The sequence below is a fragment of the Echiichthys vipera genome (genome assembly GCF_963691815.1).
Source record: "Echiichthys vipera genome assembly, chromosome: 1".
Classification (NCBI taxonomy): domain Eukaryota; kingdom Metazoa; phylum Chordata; class Actinopteri; order Perciformes; family Trachinidae; genus Echiichthys; species Echiichthys vipera.
The window spans coordinates 31,197,762-31,220,470 of record NC_139826.1 but is presented as its reverse complement, the minus strand read 5'-3'; the positions used below and the strand labels follow the sequence as shown (position 1 = coordinate 31,220,470).

Here is a 22,709-nt window from a genome sequence, read left to right as displayed (position 1 = left end):
TACAGGACAAGTTTGCCCCACCATTGTTGTTGACACTCTTAATGTGTATGTGTCACATTCTTTCTGGGCTGCTGCCTCTCATTTTCTGTTTTGTTGTCCCGTGTGTCATGGTGGCTGGCAGGCAGGCCCTGCCTGGTGATGTCAGTGTGGCTTTAACAACTAGGTCAATGCGATGATGGTTGGTTGTGTTTCACCACTATGGATCCCTGTCAGACCTCTCATCATTTATCTATAAACAACGGAGAGAGAGTGACAATGGATATGTCAGAGGGGGTACAAAAGGGAAAGAAAATAAACAGTGTTATGGTGACATGCTCCATTAAATCTCATCAGTGAGATGAATGAGTGTAGATAAGTAGATGAGGGACAGTCACAGCTATAAACCTTGGCCAGGTCTAGCTCACTCACGCTCTGCTCCCTGTAAAACAGTTGTGGACATCATTGTCGCAGCATGTTGTATCATCAGTTGTAGTTGTGACAGTTGTTTCCCACAAGATTAGAAAAATGTCCTAATGCAATAATTCCAAGAGCCAGTTGTGACACCTTCAAATAGCTGTTTTTGTTTGACTAACAGTCCAAAACACAGAAAATCTGCAAATGCTTGCATTACAGCTGAACTATCAAATGTTCAGCATTTCACTGGAAAAATTACTTAATGAAATAGTGTCAAAAGTAAGTAGAAAATAAACTTTGTATCGATGAATTTATGTCAAAAAGCATAATAGGCTATCTTGGCTCATTGAGCGAAACCACCCAAGTAAACTAAGGGAGGTGAGGGGTGGCCTGTCTCCAGGCTTTGTCTGAGGGGAAGCCCACAGCACTTATCACCACTAATCAGTGGTTTCACTTCTGTTCTGTTTCAGTCAAATTATTAAACCCATTTGCCTACATGCTGTTTCATATGCATCATTAAAACAACAATTTATGTCAAATCAGACTTTAAAGGAAGAGAGGGAGGCCACAACCCATTCCAAAACACATCCATATAGGCTTTTTTCCTGTTTGAATATGGCTGCTCTCTGCTGCATTTCTATGCGGTTTTATGCCTCCAGTTTTCTCTCATTGAGTAACTTATTTTCGGTTGCTGACAAAGTCACCACCCCATCAGTTTTGTTTTTACCTCCAGACCCTAAGTTTATGATCAATGAATCGCCAACAGAGGGGTGCTTTACAAACATGGCACGCCGTAAACATAGAAACACACTACTAGATAAGCTACACGGTGCCCCAGAAAGGAACACGGTTGATCATTAAAAACGTTTTAAACTCATTTAAAAAATAAATACGACGACGTGAATATTAGGCTGTTTTTAAACAAAAATAAACCAAATAAAGCTTTCAGTGAAAATGAGGAGTTGATATTCCCAGTCTAGATAATATATTTCTACAGCCATTCAGTCGTGCCTGGACAACGTCGGGAACGCGCATGTCAGATTCGCTGCAGAGGTCCCACTGCCTCTGCTCTCACGATTAATCGTAGCGGGGATGGTGTTGACAGCGAGAGGCGACGAGCGGCCAGTTTTACATGTCTAATACATGACAGGACCGGGTGAAATTACAATTTATCCGGGTTCGAACACACGCATATTCCCCGCAAACCTTACCTATTCGTGGGGGAAGAAGAACACGGCGCTTGCCAGGGCCGAGGACAACGTTAAACGTTAACTGATGGAATTCCCAACCGTTGCTAGATGGAGAAGAAACCGAAAGGGTGGACTCGTTATTAATAATTAAAAAAACAACATCTGCTGCTAAAATATACAAAGGAAAATGCATCTGCATCAGGTGCTGACGGGTGCTGTGAACCCCGGAGACTGCTGCTATTCGGTGGGAAGCGTGAATGACATCCCTTTCACGGTGAGGTTTTATTTTATGTTGATATTATTTGGCTCACGGTGACACTACCGTGGAAGCTAACGGCTGACTTAGCCTAGCTTAGCTCGCGTTACACTTAACGTAAACGACTGTGGCTCGCCAGCTAAAGCGCTGTGCTAGCCGGGTAGCGTGCTAAGTAGCCAAACTGCCGCACCGAGAGATTCACAAATAGTGAGTCGAGACTACTCGGGGGCAGCCTCCCCATGAGCCCCTCTTTCTTATACTTTGACAGTCAGTCAGACATTGACGAGCGAACATCCTCAAGTAGATGCTCAACGGCAATGTCTGCATCTTTTATTTTAGGGTAACGTTATATTACTTACTTAGCCACTCAAATGACCTTTAGCTGCATCTCGTTACATTAAGACTTACTGCAAGGGGAATCCCTTTTTGCGCAGCCATAACATTTAATAGCAAATATTTGCAATGGGACACGCTCCGACGAAATTTCGCAGTGCACACTCTCAGGTGACTTTGACTGACACAATTTACGCAGGATGAAAAAAAAAAGAAGCTGTGGTTTGGTTGCAGAAGTAAGCTAAGCCTGCTCTTGCTACCATTTGGCGTTAAATCCTCCTCACGGATCATTTAGCTCGCTGTCATCCTAGCATCAGCTGCGCCAGCCGTGACGTAGAGAGCCATATATGGATACATGAGCTGGAGGGGTTAATGGCAGTGTTTTGGCGTGGAAATAATATTCAAAAACGTGGTGCCATCTGTCATCATTTTGACTCGCAATAGAATGCACTCACATTTTTAATACTGATGTGTATTGGTCCTTTATTAGCCCTTATCACCAGCATTTTAGACCAGACCGATGTTTTTTTAGGCCAAGGACCCCATAGCTGAAAGAGAGATGAAGCAGGGACCCCCTACTACAGAAAATCTATTAAATTGAGTTGCATATTACATTGGGCCAAACATATAGGGTGGCCTTAAGACTACACACATAGCTTTTTATGGTGCATACAATACTAAGATATTACAATGATCTTATTTTTTCCCCACATTTTTTAATTTAATTTTCTGATGGTCAAATAAGAAAAAGTACAACAGTTGTACAGTGTGTCAATACATCCGTCTTAAAGTAAAAATAAAACAGGAACAAAAACAAAAAAAACCCAACATAAATACCACTACCCCTCCCAACAACCCATGTCAGACATGGTCACAGTAACCAACTAAATAATTGAATAACATATAACACAAGTAGATAAACAAGGTACAATGAAACCACAATGATCCTTATTAACATATTCATATATTAATACATCATATGTTAATGCTAAACATACATTGGCACACTGAATTGTATCTGTGCATGGCTACCTTAGTGGCTATTTGCCGATTCGCTCTACCAACTGAGCCACAGCCTCCCAAGAAATGTTGTGAGTTTTTCTTTTACATGGTAGAGTTAAAGTTTTAAGTGAAAGCAGTAGAAAGCAAAATGGAGCATCCCGAGCTCTTGAATTGAAAGCATAAGATGAATGATGATGACTTTATTGATAGTTGAATGATCGATCATAACATCCAATTGGGCACACCCCTCAAAATCCATAATCCATGTACAACAGAGATCCATAATAGCATTTAACTGAAGCTTAGCATGTGTTGTCCAGAAATATTGAAGGGAGAGGAAATATGTTGTTACTTTGTCATAACGTGATTGAAATTAGACAGGATAGCCGTCCTGTTTATGAATCATTCATGTTGTCATGATTTTTGCCTTGTTGATGACTACATAGGTTGTAGCAGTCATGTCAATCACCAGGACCAGACTCATTGAGTCTTTATCACCCTAGTTCGTACCAAAAGTTATGCAATTTAATAGAATAGAAACACTTTATTGAATGCTTTAGTTAAAATCTGCCATTGCAGGCTCACAGTAAATTCTTGAGCAGCTATGTTTCTCTCCATCATCCCCTCCTGCTGTGAACAGCATTATGGCTGCCAACTCTGGGCTCGGTCTTTTCCTTCTGCCTATCAGTGAAGTTGTGCTTTGTTGTTGTTGTTTTATTTCTACATTAGTGCGATAATTCATTTCTGTTAATAGAGAGGAGTTGTCCCCCTCTCCCCTCACACTGTACCCAGATCAAGGCTGTTTGAATGTAAACAGGCGAGGTTTGTACCTAGGGTCATATCTGCTCAACATAATACGTAGGGCAGAGTTGGTTGTGGAGCTAAGCCTAGCATGTTGCCTCAGGGCCCCAGTTTCTATGCTTGGTGTTTTCCACTTCTGTGTCTGAGAGGGTATTTGAAGAACACTAGACATCATGTCCAAAGCAGTTACACTCACAGTGACCCCTAGGGCTTATAGGCCAGACCCTGACACACACACACACAAACAACACACACACACACACACACACAAACACACACACACACACACACACACACACACACACACACACACACACACACACACACACACACACACACACACACACACACACACACACACACACACACACACAAACACACACAAACGTAATCTACAGCAGCTATGAATGCACCAGTTCAAATTAGCAAGAAAGGCGCTAGAGCTCTATTACATATGGAATCATTCCATCTCCATGTTTGTTTCTGTGCTCAGGAAGGCCTCTGCAATGAATATTGCGTGATCAACATAGTAACGGAAATTGAAAGTCATATAAACGGGGGTATGAATTATGCACAGTAGAACACAGGTACCCTGCCATTGTCAGTCCAGTGAGCCAATGGATGGTAGATGTGGATTTGTGTTGAGAACCCACTGTTTGAATAGTTAGAACAATAAGTAGGAATATGAAGGAGCAAGAAGTTGGAAGAGATGTTCATTATTTAGGCAAAAGAAAATTGTGTTCTTTGTCACAATGAATTGAAAACACAGTGTTGTTTGATTTTCAATAATAAATTTCTTGCAATTACATAAAATGTCTGTTGTCTGACAAATATGACATATCTAGGGATCGACCGATATGGAATTTTTAGGGCAGATGCAGATACCAATTTTTTTTCCCATCAGCCTTAGCCGATGACCGATATGGACTGCCAATTTTCTTGAGTGGATTATATGGAACCAATACTACTTTTGCTCCCTCAATTTACATCATAAAAATAACACAAAGTTGATAACAAATGTTACAAGTCACTTTAAAAAAAGGAACATTTATTAAACTTAAAAAAGGCGTCACCACCAACACAGAGCTGCCTGTGGACGCCTGTCTGTAAATAATGCTGGAAAATCGGGGAACACAGCAGCCCGCATTGGCTGATTCCAATACCACAAAAACACAAATATTATCGACCCAATGTATCAGGTGTATCTATCACTAGACATAACTGTTTTGTACAACATTAGATTGTGAAAGTTAAACACTGAAGACCAGATAATAATGTGATCTTGAGAGACTGTAAAAAACATGTTAAGAAATACTATTTTTGTGTCTCTAACAGTGCTTTTTGACATGTGGTTAGAGTGCAAACAGCCTAGTGGGATTGATATGTAGAGCTGCAAATGTGTGATGCACTAAAAATAGAAGACTTGAGTAAACTACAAAGCACAAAGAGAGTACATACTGTATCCCGCAGAGGCTCCATATTCCTATGAAATTTGTTATTTTGATAACAGAAAATATTCATTCTGGACCTTGATCTACATCAGAATACAGACATGTAAGAAAGATGCTGACTGACTGAAGGCAGACATGATTTTCTGAGATTACTTGTATCCTGTCTGTGAATTTTCAAGTCTCTGTATATTGTGCTAGTATGAAATTTGCAAAATTTTCAGCCTAAATGTTTCAGAGTGGACTGACCTATGGTCCTTTTTAAATTATTACATTTTACCGTGTAATAACACCTAATGGCAGAATGCTACCAAATTCTGTTGGATTGCTACAGGTAGATATTTCACGTGTCCTGGTTACATTTGGTTGCAATTGCACAGTACATTCAGGTATGGGGGTATGGAAGTTTTTGTCAAATGGGCCATGCATACGAGATTTGGGCATTTCAAATCACCTTTTACAAGTTCATCAATAATGTACTAAAATTCAAAGAAACAGAACCTCTGGCAGAAATTGCAGCAGCCTATACCAAACCAAGTAAAGCAAAGAAAAATGACCGATGTGCCCTGTAGTTGAGGAATTATAATTCAAAAAGTAATGTGTGTTATAGATGATAAAAACTCTTCTTTAGCCCATGACCATGCAGTTTTAATATAAATCTGTTCTGTGGTTATGTTTTTGCTATGCTGCTTACCCTGGATAGACAAACACTTTATTATCACCTGTAGGAGCCAATTCCTTAGTCTGTGTTTATTCTTATTTCTTAATTCATGTTTTACCTCTTTGTAATGGCTCTGCATTTGTGGTGTGTGCTCATTAATGGCCTTTAATTATGCGTAACCCATGCAGTTAAGGACCTGATGAGATAGTATATATTTCAACATTTTTAACAGTGCAATAAAAAATATCAATGTATTACAAGAATGTTTGCTGACAAATTGTACTTTACAGTTTGCCTTTGAAAGCCCACATTTAGCAGAAATTGAATACCTACCCAATGAATGAATATGAGAATAGGCAAAAAGCCGGGGTTCAGTCTTAGTTTTGAGATCCATTAACTTGCTGGAATTGCAGTCAGTTGGCTACATTGATCAAGTTGGATATGTTATAAACAACAGGCAGAATGGAGATGGATCATTACTGGAAGTTTAATGCCCACCACTTCACTTCAGTCATGCTGCAGAGAATAACAAGGCCTAAATGATATAACTATAGGCAGTGGGATCAAAGTACAGGTCTGTGCTATGGGCTTTGACTTGGATAATGCTTTAATACAGATTGACAGAGACCAGGTTACTATAGGCCAGAATTGATCAATTCATGTTTTTCTCAATATTTGCAGCCAAGCCTTTGACTGCAGTTCAAAGCCAGCTAGCAAACACAAACATGATAATGGTACATGGTAGCAGCTGTGACTCTGGCCCATGTCCGCATGATTGCGCAAGCAAGGCACGTGGAATGACTGGCATTAGATGGAAAGGCAGAAGTGATCTCTCACTCTCTTCCTCTAATCTACTTTCATTATCACTTCACAGGACTGCATTCACTCCTTTCTTTGAAAATATGTTTAACCTGAAAATCAAGAAAGTTCCTGCTTCACTGTACTTGCCATTATTCAAATGACATTTAAGATACTCTAAATAAGGCGAGATGTGCATCGGTTTCTGTAGATCTCATCAGTAAAATAAACATGACATGTGGATGACCATGATGTCTTCCAATAGAATAGAGCATTTTAAAGCATGATACAGGGGATTCCCAGAGTTGGAAGAAACCAGCCCATCAACCAGTAAAACACATAACGTATCTTTGGTTAATTTTAAAACGCAGTATTGGGACATCTGGAATGGATACCCTTGAAGAGCTTGATAGTAACAGCATGCTCCCAACAAGGGCCAAGTAAAAAATGATTCAAGCAAAAAGTGACATGACAGTAGTTAAATAAGTACAGTTCACGTTCTACAAAAAACACCTAATTACATTGCATTGTTATTTCAGCTTGAAAAGCTGCCTTTTACTCAAATCAATTCTTTGTTCTCTCAGACTGTTGCAACATTATTGCCCCACATTAGATAAAAGCAGTTATGCAGACCGATCTCTTAAAATCTACAGTAGAGTTTATTTTTCTTTTAAAGACCAAAGCACACCACAATTAAGATGGTAAATAGGGGAGGTGTAATCTTCTGGTAATGAATGTAAAGTAACCTGTTAAAAACCCCACAATTAAACATAAAAACAATAGATCTATATAGCCTACTGACTCAAAATGATTAGCCAATGAAGACAATGATATTTAAGTCCCAGCTGTTTATGCTGTTAAGTCTTCCGTCTGTATTAAGTTGTGTCAGTGTTTACCATGATGTATTAGGCTGCTTCTACTAATGACGAGTCATCCTACTTTATATTGCCATCCCTCAATACCTTGTTGTTTTTTGTGCATGCACGTGTGCATGTGGATTTGTGGATGTTGAAAGAAATACAGGACACACACAAGCTCAAACCAAAAGAACAAAGCAGTGATGATAGGTCATCCTGTTTAAGACGGATGCACACGGTGCTCACGGTGCCAGTCTGGCTCAAGGTCCTACCAGGTCCAAATTACCTTGATGACAAAGACAGTAGAATGGGCTTGCACATTAACGTGTGTGTGTGTGTGCGTGCACGTGTTTGTGTGTGTGTGCGTGTGCTCGTGTTAGAGAGAGACAGAGGTGCAAAGCAGTCCTAGACAATGCGTGACGGTGACCGCTTTTAATTCCAGCTGTAATGTGCAGAGAAAATGCCGCAGTAATGGTAAAGCACAGAAGGTGCCTCTCTTACTTCTCTTTCTAACTGTTTTTCACACATCATGTTATAGTATATAAAGTATAATCCTATCTGACAATCTTCACTATAACTTCATCCTCGGCTGTTGCTTTACATTACACCACTGGCTCTGTAATGTTGTCCTGCTGTGTGACCCAGTGGTTCCCAGCCTCTCCTCCTGTTCTCCTGAATAATGAAAGACACAAGCCGTCATCCTGACTGTACTGTTGCTCCGAGGCCAGCTTGCCTTTCTCCCAGGTGCTGCTGCCTTTCTACACATGGCTGCCAACTGCTAGCGAACACTATTGTATCAGTTTACCTTTTTGCCCATTATCCAAATCTTAACACAGTTTTGCCCATTAAATGTGTGTGTGCTGGGTTTATCTACTTATGCTTTTTTTATGCAGTAGATCTGTGAAACAGCATTATGTTAGTTTTATGTTACAGTGTGTGGTTTCTGTGCTAATTCTATCACCACAACCTACCAATGCTATGGTGGGGGTGGTGTAAGGTAACTGCTATGCTGTGCTAATCCTGTTGTAATAGCTCACCCTACTAATGCAATATTCATATTGGTGCTATTGAGTGCTACAGTGGTCTGCTTTTAGTCATTTATTTGATATCATATTGTGTCCTCAATATCAATTTAGCTGTAAAGCAGTAAACTATATGAAATGGGTTTTCTAGACATTATTTAAATCATTAACGCATTTTGCAGTGATATTTGTGGTTTGGTTTCTTTTGTTTGTTATGGCACGATCTGATTTGGTTTCGCTTCCTCTTCCCATTTATTTTTCAGGCCTATGGCTCGGGTTGTGATGTAGTGATCTTGGCCAGTGATTTTGAGTGTGTGCAGATTATCCCGGGAGCTCAGAATGGAAACATACAGGTGGGCTGTGTGGAGTGCTCCCACCAGCTTGGCAGGGTAAGTGTTGACTGCACACTCAGACACACTCCCACATGGAGATTTTCATTTTTCCCTGCAGCCAGAAGACATTATCAATGATGCTGAGCTAGGGTTGGGCGCAAAGCATTCTGTGCTCCTATTCTATCCTTTTTTCATGTCTCGATAACAATATATATCATGATAGTCTATATTCAATAACAACATGATGAAGCCTTTTTGTGTATGCGCCTCTGAAATTAAATACTTTACATTATTTATAACTTTAGAAATCGAATGATATTCCTTCAAAATATTTCACACCAGATTTTTGGAGAAATTTGAGTTAGTCTGTGCAATCTATTAGCAATTTAGCTGATGCCTAGCCCTGTGCTGAGCAAAAAAAAGTACATTTAGCCCTGCTTTTGCTCCCGTCTTGCACTGCCCATGCTCTCTTCTCCTTGCCATCCTGCTTTCCCGCACCACTCCCCACCTACCCCTCTCCCGTGGGAATGGGTGTGCAGAAGCACTGATGGGGTGAGTAATGCTGTGATGATGAACGCAGCTCTTTATTTTTAGATTGCTGCATCCTACGGAAACACAGTCTGCATCTTTGAACCTCTTTCTATCAACCCAAACAAACGCCACAAGGTGAGCATGAATGTCGGCATGTTAGACATATATATTTAGTGGTTTAAATCAATATCTATTGAGCTTAATCACACTCGTGTGCCAATAACAGTGCATGTTGTGTGTCACTCTCCTATCACTAATAGCAGCTTAACTATCAGTGGCAAAAGACAGGACAGTTCTTCCTTGATGCCATCACCTACAACCTGGCCTGGGACCCACAAGGTACACCCATGCTTTCTGTGTTTAACTGATTCACTGACTGTCTGACTAAATTAATCCACACTATGCTCAGCTCCCCTTACAGCCCCCTGTGGCTTGTCTGGAAGCATGTGTGCATGTGGCTCTGTGTACTGTAGTAGTCAACGTGGGATGAGAGGTGTGAAACACAGTGCTTTTGTGTCCACAGGGAACCGTATCCTAGCAGCAACTGAGCGACTCCAGCTGTGGGCTCCTCCACTGACAGATGCTCTGATAGAGGAGGAGGATGGACAGTTGACTGACGACAAGCCCCACCCTGTCCTCAATGACTGGAACTGTGTCTGGCAGTGCAAGTACGTTTTTTGCTTTTGCTCATACTGTAAAAGCATCCGGCAGACATGAAGAACAAAAAAAACTTGCAGCTTCCAGGTTAGCCAGAGATGCTTTTGATGTAGATGGTCTCGTAGTGCTTTCTTAATAGCTAGCCTACCAGAGATTTAATAAGTTTAATAAGTGATTTTTGTGTCTTCTCTCAACTCTTGTTCAGTTGTCTTGTAAATATAAAGTCAGTAAAAAGTTGGTATCCGTAAGAATTAAAATATGTTGTTTCTAGCGGCCCGCTTCGGTAAGACGTGCCCCTGGGACCTCATCTCCCAGAGAACCTTTGGTCATATGATCAACCACCATTGTTTTAAATCACTCTTTGATAGATAGACATTTTACAGACGATTAACCAGGTGAAAATCTTACGGATTAGAACTTTAAGTCAAGTTTGTCACAGGTAATTTTGCTCCCGTGCTGGCAACAGCCGTGGCCAGAGGAATTATGTTTTTGTGTTGTCCGTCCATCCATCCATCCATCAGTCCTATTCTCGTGAACGTGATATCTCAGGATCAGCTTGAGAGATTTTCTTCAAATCTGGTACAAATGTCCCTTGGCCTCAAGGATGAACTGATTAGATTTTGGAGGTCAAAGGTCAAGCTCACTGTGACCTCCCAAAGTACATTTATTTCCAAGTATTCTTTCGCTAACTAGAGCCATATTTTATACAAATGTCGAATAGGATAGAATTGATAAAGTGATGACATTTTATCTCCAAAAGGTGAATTCACAATGTTCCTGGCCGTTCACAATGACATAACTCAGTAACAGATCAGAACAGAAGAGAAGGGGGACATTTGGTTGGGTACTGAATTGGTACACATTATCTTGAAAGTGTGTTGGTTGTATAGATCTTCTGGGCTGCTGGGTTGAAGATGTGTGTGAAGCATCCATGTCTGTTTTGATGTTTATTATGTAAGTATGGACAGTTTGGATATAACAGCGGTAAATTTAGTTTATGTGGAGCATTGAGGGAGCAGTTGTATATAAGATCCATGCACTGTTTTTTAGCTTTGCTAGTTAAAAGTAAAACAGGAGCAAAATGTTTTTATGTTGGCACCTAATATTTTTGGTTTTTTATTCTGTCATGCTGTAGAGAGTTACTCCCTGCTCTGTGCAGACAAAATATTAACATTAATTTTTCCTCTTGAAGGTTGTGGAATTACATAATTTCTACTAATAAAAACTTACAGGCAGTTATTGATTATCCAAACTCATCCGTACACAGCCTCACATGAAAGGTTTGTATTCACTGTTGTAAGCCACTCTTTTGAGTCTGTGGCCTGTGCTTTAAACTGTGTAAACAGACATAGACATACAATACCATGTTAATAATTGTGATCTGATGACACATGTGCATGCTCAGGAAAGCAGCTAGAACAGGGAAGTGCAAGCTCCGAAATGACCAGCAATAGCTCACGCAAGTAACCACGCATACTCACTGACAGCTGACAGGAGAACCTAGTCTGTGTGTGTGTGTTCGTGGAGAGTTTCCCATGGAGAAGTGAATATAGCTGATATTGTCGTTTATGCTTATGTTTCTCTCAGAACTGCTGCATCTGTCCATGTTGCCAAGTGGTCTCCTGATGGGGAGTACTTTGCAACAGTTGGGAAGGTACATGATTCATGTCAAGACGTTGCAAAACAACAAATTGTTGAAGAGTTTGTATGGTCCATAGTGATGTTTTATATAATGTATGTTCATGTATGTGTTTGCATACACAGGATGACTGTTTACTCAAGGTGTGGTATCCCACCACGGGATGGCGTTCTGCAGTGGTGGTCCACGACCCCTCTGATAAAAAGCATCTTCCTGTTCACTTTTCCTTTGTTTACCTGGCCCATCCTCGCTCGGTCACCGGTATGTCCTGGAGGAAGACCAGCAAGTACATGCCCAAGTAAGAAAGCACACGTGCAATCACATGATCAGGGTGGCCGGTGACATTATTATTTTTACTTCTTTTAGTATATACTTCTTGAAAAAGGATGCATTTTGCCTCTGTTCAGTTGTTTAGCAATGGACAGGGGTGTAAAATGATTTATTGTGTACAGTGCTAATATTGGCTACATGGTTTTTATCATGTCTGTTGTACATTTCTGTTTTTTGTATATATTGAGGGGTTCAAAGTTGCCACATGGATAATAAATGTGCTACGTGCGTAAATTAAGAAAGTTGGATCGGTGGTAGAAGCAGCCAGTCAGAGGGAGTTCTCTGTTCAGTTATTCCCCTGAATTAATCAGTTATTTCATCTGTTTAATTCGGTCTCTGTTTATTTTTAATTTTATATTATATTTATTTTATTTCACTTTAGCTTCTCCTTTGAAACAGCATTCTCCTTTTTTTCAGGGGTTCAGTGTGCAATGTGTTGCTGACATCCTGCGAGGATGGTGTGTGTAGGTTGTGGTCAGAGACACTGCTACCAGAAGACAGCCTGCTTGGAGGACAGATCTCTGAGAACACACACTCCTTCAGCTCCAGCCTGCCAGGCCTGGCAGGCAATAAGGACAAGATCCAGCATGCTTTGGAGGTACACTGACTTACTCAGTCAGTTCTGACCAGAAATAATTCGTAAAAGAAAATACAAAATATTATACTATTGCTCTACTATTACTTACTATTACTATAATACTATTTCTGATTAACATGGTCTCTGTGTTTTATTCCTGTGCTTTTCGTGATTAGTCAATCCACCACCTGAAGCACCTGCGCCGGGGCCGGCGACGGTCCTCTGCCCTGGTGGCACACAGTGAGCTGCTACCCTCACAGCTTGGCACGCAGGATGCACACACTCACCGCCACATCGCTCATCATGCTAATGCCCTGTGTCACTTCCATATCTCAGCCAGTATTAACCCCAACACAGGTAGGTGTCTTTGTTGGCACTAACTTAGAAGTATTTCTATATTTTCACCATAGATCCATCCAGGTGTTCAGTTGAGATCAAAATTAAAGCCGGGTTCAAATCTGATCTGAGCAAGGGTGCCAGAATGTCGGGGTAAAAATTTAGGGAAGGGGCCCATTACCCCTACATTCTATGCTCCTGGCATGATTTGGCATCCCAGCTGGTCTGATCCCTGTGCAAGATAGTCTCAAGTTTTGTTTTGTTTTAAATGTTAATCAATGAAAGAAATGTCTTCAATGCAAAACCTAATAAAATGGCTGTCCTACATAGAATTTGTTTTGCATGTCATGCATGTTGTGCAACAGGGAGTGATATAGCAGCAATTGCTTCTGTGAGTGAAAATAGCTGTGAACCTAGTCTAAGCTTAAAGAGATACCGCACACTGAAAATGTTCTTTTTTAGCTGCTAACTAAATGAAATGACTACTGTGATGAAACACATCAATGCCTGTGTTAATATTGACATTTCTCACCCAATTTATATATAAAAAAAAGGGCATTTCATGGGTTGAAAATGTCTACTGTTTTAAATCAGCCCTAACCTTGCAAGTCTAATGCGGAGATAGAGTCGACCAGTTGGGACGTCTCTTGGTCATCAAATATAAAAATGTTAATGCTCTCTAATCTGAGGTAGTCTCAGACCTGGCAGTGAAGTTACACTTTTTTCAGCCTTTCCCTTCTTACTACTTTCATCTGTATAACTCGTCCACCTGTCTCCCTCTTTCTCTGTCAGATATCCCATCAGTGCTGGCTGACTCTGCAGTGTTCAACCCAGATGATGGCAGTGGTGGAGGAGGCTTTGTTGTTCACTGGCTCAACAATAAGGACCTTAGTTTTACTACATCCATGGACCTCTTTATGCTGCAGCTTCGTAAGCTCTCTGAACAGCAGCTTGACCAGAATACTGAGGACCCCCTGGACCCTGAAGGTTCCCCTATGAAGTTTGACTTTGGTATGACCCATAACCAGGCCAACACATGATCCTTAAAATATTAGCTCATCATGTTGTAAAAATATTTTTTTTTCTGGCTTTCTAGACCTGGACGACATGTCTGACAAAGCGTCTTCAGAGCTTGGTGAAGAGGGTGAGCCGGGGGAGCAGGGAAGCACCAAGGCATCCTCCCCGGGGTCCAGCTCCAGCATGCCTTTGCCCTCCATGCTGTTGGAGAGGAAGATGGAGACTCTGATCACAGAGTGGAACAAGAGCCCAGATATGTTGTTTACCATTCACCCTACCGATGGATCTTTCCTGGTTTGGCATGTGAAGTACCTGGATGAATTTAACCAGGGCATCTTCAGACAGGTTCAGGTGAGCAGATGATCAGGCAGCATGCAAAAAAAAAAGGTTTTTGCATACTGCTTGTAATTTCCACAAGCAAGTGACATTTTTTTCCAAATTAGTAACTCAAACTCAATAGTGCTCATTCACACATTAATACAGACACAGTGACAGCAGTGTAGCAGTATTTTTGTCTTTGTCTCCAATGTAAGGTGATTCAGCTCTCCCCCAGCCTTATGTAAGACTGTTTTTTTCCCTTCGAACTACACTGCGCACCACCTGCATGTGGGCTTTTTTGTCACTGAGAGGCTCCAAGCTAACCAATCTTACTGTATTACTGTTATATTTATTTTATATTTGGAGTTATATGCATTATTGCAATGTAACTTATTTGAAAATTTTACCATACTGTGACTACCTGAATGCTTTAATTTGGCTGCTACAAATAAGTTCATGTGGCTTTTTACAGGCCCTAACTTTTTGTAATTCCTATGTATGGGCTACAATTATACAGTACTGTATGCGGACACAAAGCTACTCGTCTTTATGATGATAATAAGAGAACACAGACATTGTCATCATATAATAAGAGCTTTATAATGCTATGTGCACATGGAGTCCATATATACTGTAGAAAGTGACAGTGTATGTATGTAAAATGGCTAAAAATAAATCAATAAAAAATAAATGTGCCTGTGGTCCTAATGGTTTTTTCCCCCTCCAACTCTCCCATTAGGTGTCCTTCTCTTCCCGTATTCCTGTGGCATTCCCTACAGGTGATGCCAACTCACTGAGTAAAAACATCCTGATGTACGCCTGCACTCTGACTGAGGGTGAGAGTGCCAGTGCAGGGGAGCAGGGGAGGATGGTCCAACGTGTCTCCCACTCTGCTTCAGCTTCGTGCGGGCTGGGTTCCCCCACACTCGGCCCCCCTCTCAACCCTCGCCCTGGTAACAGTCCTGCTGTAATGATGGTCTCTAAGCATGTTGATGGATCCCTCAATCAGGTAAAATAATGTTAGGAACAATACTGAATTCTTTGGATGCACCATTTCTGCCAGAGTTAATGCACGCAATAAACGCAGGCCCACCAACGCGATAATTTCATGTCATAAGGGACAAAATGAATGTGTGGTATGTTTGTGTGTATTCAGCCTTCCCAGCCTTATAAAGTTTTGGGGTTTCATCTCTCTGCAGTGGGCAGTGACATTTGCTGAGCGATCTGCTTTCTCCAACGTTCTAACTGTATCACACAAATTCCGGTATTGTGGCCACCGCTTCCATCTCAACGACCAAGCCTGCCACACAGTGCTGCCACTGCTGCTGACCTCATCTCACCACAATGCTCTGCTCACGCCTCCTTCAGCCCCCGGCAGCCTGGAAGGAGAGCAACCTCCTACCTTTCCTCTACCAAAGGGACTTCCCAGGTACAGCACAGAGAAAGAGCAGGGAGGCAGTAGATAAAAAAAGGGATTCGGATAAGAAATAATATGTAAAGAGCAAATGGTTTAAATGCCATAAATAATGTTTTTTGTAACACACTCTGACACGCTTTCACTGTTGTTGTCCTCTGCATGAATCTTGAGTTGTAACAATGCGTTACTTTTCCATTAGCAGGAAGCAGCTACGTAATGCAGCTACAAGGACTTTCCATGACCCCAACGCTATCTACAGTGAGCTTATCTTGTGGAGGGTGGACCACATTGGACCCCTGTCCTGCACTGGAGGGGTCTCTGAACTGGCCCGTATCAACTCTCTGCACACCTCTGCCTTCAGCAATGTTGCTTGGCTACCTACACTCGTGCCCAGCTCTGTACTTGGTAAACACACAATGCAGTTTTAATATGGATATACATTTTTCACCCCACTGATTCTTGTTATGAGTAAACTCATCAAAGTTATTGATGTGAAAGTGGAAGTTTCATAAATGCTAACTCATCTTAGCTTCCTCTTTTTTTTTTTGTCAGAACAAAAAAAATTGCCAAATGTAAACAATATACAGGTATAATGGCATTCAGGTCACTAATCTGCACGCCTCCAATGCTATACAGTAGTCACACTAAGACAGTTTTGCATGTCAGACTTGTAGTTAATGATTTCTTCCATACCAAGATATAAACATATTTTCATGACTGTGCCTTTGAAGCAAAATATATTTTTATATTTATCGAGCCTGGATCTAGTTTCTCTAGGACAGCATGTTTAAGTCATTCTTTTTAAGTTTGGAGCTGCTTTGGTTGATATAGACACATGACTAAATTTAGCAAATATCGAATGTCTTATTTTCCTGTATTGATCACCAAATAGAAGTTAATACATTATTTTGCACTGCAGGCTTTTGTAACTAACTTTGTGTTGTGTCCTTCAGGAACTTACTGTAACAGCGCCAGCGCCTGCTTTGTGGCATCAGATGGTAAAAACCTGCGTCTCTATCAAGCTGTGGTGGATGCCAGAAAACTACTGGATGAGCTGTCAGACCCTGAAACGTCTGTAAGTGGACTAACTCACTCGTCACTGTGCACAAAACAATAATCACACTATGGCTCTTAAGACACTTTTTGTCACAAAGGACCAGGAGTACAAAGCGGGCCACAAATTTCCCATCATTTACAGATGTTAACTTCTTGCTATAAGACAGCTTTTCAACATCTGTGAGCCTTTGATTTCCCTTTGATGCTGCCTTTATTCATAAATGTTACCAAAATGCAAGCAAAACAATGATAATCTGTCTACACATACTTATTTTTCTTCATGAAGCTAATTGTCCTATCTCTTGCTGTCTCTGTACTTTAAATCCCATTATATATTTTCACCACATTAGTGGTTTCAAATACAGTACAGTGATAAGATTTCCATTTGTCTTTGTTTAGAAACTAGTGGGTGAGGTGTTCAACATTGTCAGCCAACAGTCCACCGCCAGACCTGGATGTATCATAGAGTTGGACGTCATTACAAACCAGGTTAGCGGCTGCTCTGTATTTTTACCAACCACCTCAGATCAATGGTGCATAGAAATTCAGGGCTGGAAATCCTTACACCTTCTGTTCAATAGACATTGTAACGTGTTTGATGCTTTTCCATGTGCATCCAGTGCGGCGCCAACACCCAGCTGCTGCATGTCTTCCAAGAGGACTTCATTCTAGGTTATAAGCCTCAGGAGGAACCAGAAGCATACACACCGGCATTCCCATCTGGTGAAGGTATACCACACTGTCAAGTAAAAGCTTTGTTTACATTTGTTTTCTCATACTTTTGAAAACCCTTTTGTCATTAATGAAGAAAATGTAATTTTACTATATTCAGATTACCAACCTGCCCCATTCTCTGAGAAGTTCTTCCTGGTGGTGATAGAAAAGGATCTTAACAGGAACTCAGTCCTGCAAATGTGGCACTTGCACCTCAAGTCTGTGCAGGCCTGTGTTGGTAAGTGTAGGCTACACATAACTTAGCAGTTATTGGCATAATGAGAAGTTTTCTGGGAATTGTTAAGCATCTTAAATATGAATCCTACCTTTTTTATCCACACCAAACTTCCTTTACCAAGGTGTAGGCCAGCTTTAATAACTGCAGCTCTCTCTCCAGATGAGCCCAGCCCAGATTTTAGCTTCCAGAGCCAGCTAACTGTTCCCAATCAAGCCATGAATGCTGACTCGTCACCAGAGACCTCACCTATCAGACCCCTGCCTCGGTCAGCCTCTACAGCCAACTTGCAATCAGCCAGCAAACTCATCCTCAGCTCCAAGCTGGTGTACAGCAAGCGGCTCGACCTGCCCCATGGGGTGGAGGTTACCAGGGCCACCCCTTCTGCAGGTTGGGATGGGCACACAGTTTTTACACATATGACTCACACCATGTTGTTTTTGCCAAATTAAAATGAATATGTAAACCCTCTTTTCCCCCTAAGGCTGTATTGGTGACAATGTTTATGTTTCAATTTGTTTAGAAATAAAATAAGAAATTTGAAGGTTCTTCTAGGTATTTCTTTGGTTTTCACATTTAAGTCAGGTCAGGCGGATTGCAATAAGTACCTGGGAAATCTATTTGCTAGATGTTCCAGAAATTGGATAAATGCAAGAAAACTCAGAACAACAATTTTCTCAGTTTTCCTTCTTTCCTTCCTCTTTCTGCTAGGTCATCTGAGTTCCTCTTCTATCTATCCTGTGTGCCTGGCTCCGTACCTGATTGTCACAACCTGCTCTGACTCTCGCGTGCGGTTCTGGCGCTGTGCTGTGGAAGGTGACGACGGGTATAGCGAGGATGACCGGGACAACCATGCGTACCGCTGGGAGCCCTGGGCCTTGATGAATGAGGAGGAAGACAACAATAGTGCTGTGTGTGTCTCTGGACGTCCTGTTGCTGTGTCTTGCTCCTACATCGGCAGACTGGCAATGGCCTTTAAAAAGCCACGACAAGGACAGGTAAGAAATTAGAATTTGGCTTGATTGCTTTGGTTTTCAGTGTATTGTACCAAAAACCTAGTGATGTGGGAATTAATTTTGCTGTAGCAGTCAATTTGAGGTTGAAAATTGCTCTCCTCTTGTCCTCAGCTGCAGGGTTCTGGACAGGACTTCTCAATGCATGTGTCCATCTATGAATGTGAATCTACTGGTGGCTCAGAGTGGGTTTTAGAGCAAACTCTCCACCTGGACGACTTTACCAGACCTTCGTCAACCCTGGATCCAAGAGTCAGTGTGGACTCCAACCTCTTTGTCTACAGCAGGTGAGGGGGGCACTGCATGTGTGTTTGTATCATATTCTTTCAGCCACTGTGTGTCTCATAAGTCTCATAATAATTTTCTCCATGCCAGGTCTGACCTGTACATGAGCAGAGACCATAGCTCCCCCAACATTAAGCACTACGTTCACTTGGACTGGCTGTCAAAGGAGGATGGATCTCACATCCTCACTGTGGGAGTTGGATCCAACATTCTCATGTACGGCCGTATTTCTGGTGTGGTAAATGAGCCGACTAGTAGCAAGGAGGGGGTGGCTGTCATCACCCTTCCTCTAGGGGGCAGTATCAAACAGGGCATCCGCTCACGTTGGATCCTGCTTCGGTCCGTGGACCTCCTGTCGTCTGTGGACGGCACGCCATCTCTGCCAGTCTCTCTGTCCTGGGTGAGGGATGGCATACTGGTGGTGGGTATGGATTGTGAAATGCATGTGTATGCCCAATGGCATCAGGACAAGAAGCCTGGAGAGGGAGAGGAGGGCAACCTATCATCCGCAGACATTGCTGGAGGTCAAATCACAGGTTGCTCCTCGGCCTTTGAAGGGAGAGCCAGGTCTAAGAGTGTGTTTGAAGGGAGTGCTGCAGTGGACGAGGCCCTTCGTGCCCCGGCAGGACTTCAGGAAGGGGGACTGTTTGAAGCAGCTCACTCCCTATCTCCAACTCTACCCCAGTACCATCCCACCCAGCTGCTGGAACTCATGGACCTGGGCAAGGTTCGCCGTGCCAAGGTGTGTTGTAACTCCAAAATATGCAGAATTATTATTTAAAGCTTTTATTTGTTATCTGTTGTATTCAAAAACGTCATTAAAATATCTAGTAGAATACAGTGAGCCCCATTCTTTTCTGGATTAGACCAATCTGAACGACAGATGCCCACAGACACTGTCAAGATTAACTGGGATATGTGGCGATCTAGCACATCTAATCCCCACTTGTTGGAAATGCTGTGTAACCCGTTGCTGTTCTGTACATCAGGCCATCCTCGCTCACCTGGTGAAATGTATTGCCGGGGAAGTCGCTGTAGTGAGGGATGTGGAGGCAGGTGAGGGCGGAGCCAGGAGACATCTGTCCCGGACCATCAGTGTGACTGGCAGCACAGCAAAAGACACCATTGTAGCTGGCCGCGATGGGGGCAGGGACTATACAGAGATCAACTCCATCCCTCCCTTGCCCCTCTATTCCCTCATGTTGGCTGACCTAGACACCTCGTACAAAGGAGCGGAAGAGGCCACTAAGGGAACTAAGGGGGCTGACGGTGAGGGATCCCAGAAGTCCGCAGAAGACCAGTATGCTGACCTCTTCCAGGTATGTAGAGAGCTCTTTTGTTGTTAAAGGTTAAAGGTTAACATATCTGACTCCTTTCCTTCCCTCCCCAGGTTCAAGCAGTTACCACAGATGATTTTGTGAATTTTGCCACCGACAAACCAGATAGGAAGTCTCGAGTTATCAACCTCTCTCAGTATGGACCTACCTACTTTGGACCAGAGCATGCTCAGGTATTGCTTTATTATGTTTTTTTAAAGGGAAATTGCACCATTTTTATGTAAACTATTCATGATAATATCCAAAAATGAATGTTCCTTTTAGTTCTCAGTTGTATGACAATAATAACATTGTAGTAATAGGCTAACGGCACATATTAATCTGGTTATATCAGAGTAACCACGCGGATGGGTTAAGAATTTTATAATTTAAAATGTATAACTAAATTAACAGTAATGGCTCACATTATAAATTCCATTAGTACATCAGCTCAACATCATCACTTTCTGGTTGCTCTCTTCCTTCCTTTGTGTGTCCAGGTATTATCCAGTCACCTAATGCACTCCAGCCTACCAGGATTGACCAGATTAGAGCAGATGTTCTTGGTGGCCTTGGCTGATACTGTTGCAACCACCAGTGCTGAGGTCACCAGCGCCCCTGATCAAAAGTACACAGGTCAGCAATACATTATTTCAAACCACAATAAACACTCAAATAAGTTAAAACATCCACAATATATTTAGGTTAGTTCTGATGCCGGATTTTCTTCACAGTTAACTCTGTATAATAGCGACTAAACACCTCACAAAATATCACACTTTGCTGACCGCTTCTCTATTTTCTACTGTCCACATAACTGGTTGCCTTTAAAGGAGCTGTGCTCAACATTCAGAACATAGATATAGCACCAGACAAATATTTGGTAAGTAAAGCTATAATGGAGTACTCCTGAGCAAAGAAAGTCACTCTCCCTCTCTGTTGTTTGTTTTGATAGCAGGTTCGACCGCGTGTGCATGTCAGTGCCTTGTGTGTCAGTATCAGATGCAAAGGGCCGTAACAAAATGTCTCTATTTGATGGTATTGGTGAGAGCCCTGTGGAAACAATCCCAACCATTTTTTCACCAGTATTTCGAGTACAGTCCCTGTCATTATTGTAATTGTAGCTCTTTTGCCATTTTCAGTGTCGATTTGTATCCTCACATCCATATGACAGTTACCTTTGGCAGTCCAAGATCTTATGTTTAGGAGTTCTTTCATGTACAAGAATCCTCCCCATTGAAATGTCCTTTAGCAAGGGACGGACTAGCTCCAGGATCTTTATTCTGTACCCCAGCTCTGTGGTCTGTCAGGGGAGGAGGTCAAGTGACAAGATCCTTTTTTTCTTTTTGGATGACTAAATGATTGCCTCATTTTTTACATTGTATTTAAATTACATGATGCACTCATGTCTGCTGAATGGGCTTGTATTGTAATTTGGCTTTTTGGCCCACCTTAATGTCTACCAGTCTATTAACGCTTACCCTTGGTAAGAAGTTGTATTTTAGCTGACTAAAGGTTGTAGGCAAAAAAAACTACTAATCATCATATTCTTGATTGTACGTTTATGGCTATAGTTAATCTCCAGCCATAAAGTCTTTATAAACATTAACAACAGTGCTTGTACTGTTCTTCTTTAACAGTATATATACAAACACTGCACTTTTTCCATTATCTTTATCGTTTTTCTTTAATTTTCCATCCTTTTTATTTAGTCTTGAGAGGAAGACATTAGCAGGTTGTTCCAGGGCTAAGTAAGCACCGACAGGGTAAGAAGGTTCAGGGACATGAAACAGTCTCTGACAGGATTGCATTGAACTCAAGTGATACTGAAAATTGAAACGCCTTTGCTTTGCAGGTTCCATTTTAATAGAGCGGTCAGTGGAAAAACAATGACAAAGCTAACAGATCCCTGGTGTTGTGTTTGTGTAGGTGGTGAGGCTCTTGATGAGTGTGGACTGAGGTACCTGCTGGCCATGCGTCTTCATACCTGCCTGCTCACCTCTCTGCCCCCCCTATACCGCATGCAGCTGCTTCACCAGGGTAAACGGCACTGCTCATTATACTGCTGCTGTGAAACATATAAAACATTGTTTTGTATGAAAGTAATACCACTACTGTATATTGTCAAATCTTTACAGTAATGAGATATAGATTTCTAGTAAATTTAATCTTGGG

At 41.7% G+C, this 22,709-nt stretch overlaps 1 protein-coding gene across 1 annotated transcript in view; it reads left to right on the top strand.

Annotated features, from left to right (window-relative positions):
• Nucleotides 1–1,494: 1,494 nt before the first annotated feature.
• The window catches only part of dmxl2 (Dmx-like 2), a 40,174-nt gene continuing 18,959 nt past the window's right edge, over nt 1,495–22,709 (top strand). The window contains exons 1-26 of the mRNA XM_083912858.1: nt 1,495–1,857; nt 9,025–9,150; nt 9,688–9,759; nt 9,885–9,963; nt 10,148–10,292; nt 11,869–11,935; nt 12,046–12,218; nt 12,668–12,848; nt 13,004–13,184; nt 13,956–14,174; nt 14,260–14,531; nt 15,238–15,507; nt 15,698–15,927; nt 16,115–16,320; nt 16,869–16,990; nt 17,371–17,460; nt 17,592–17,700; nt 17,804–17,923; nt 18,083–18,310; nt 18,632–18,918; nt 19,048–19,220; nt 19,309–19,960; nt 20,208–20,537; nt 20,609–20,728; nt 21,035–21,170; nt 22,464–22,574. Coding sequence (XP_083768984.1) covers nt 1,771–1,857; nt 9,025–9,150; nt 9,688–9,759; nt 9,885–9,963; nt 10,148–10,292; nt 11,869–11,935; nt 12,046–12,218; nt 12,668–12,848; nt 13,004–13,184; nt 13,956–14,174; nt 14,260–14,531; nt 15,238–15,507; nt 15,698–15,927; nt 16,115–16,320; nt 16,869–16,990; nt 17,371–17,460; nt 17,592–17,700; nt 17,804–17,923; nt 18,083–18,310; nt 18,632–18,918; nt 19,048–19,220; nt 19,309–19,960; nt 20,208–20,537; nt 20,609–20,728; nt 21,035–21,170; nt 22,464–22,574 — 4,786 coding nt within the window. The 5' untranslated portion in view covers nt 1,495–1,770. The remainder of the gene's footprint in view (nt 1,858–9,024; nt 9,151–9,687; nt 9,760–9,884; nt 9,964–10,147; nt 10,293–11,868; nt 11,936–12,045; nt 12,219–12,667; nt 12,849–13,003; nt 13,185–13,955; nt 14,175–14,259; nt 14,532–15,237; nt 15,508–15,697; nt 15,928–16,114; nt 16,321–16,868; nt 16,991–17,370; nt 17,461–17,591; nt 17,701–17,803; nt 17,924–18,082; nt 18,311–18,631; nt 18,919–19,047; nt 19,221–19,308; nt 19,961–20,207; nt 20,538–20,608; nt 20,729–21,034; nt 21,171–22,463; nt 22,575–22,709) is intronic.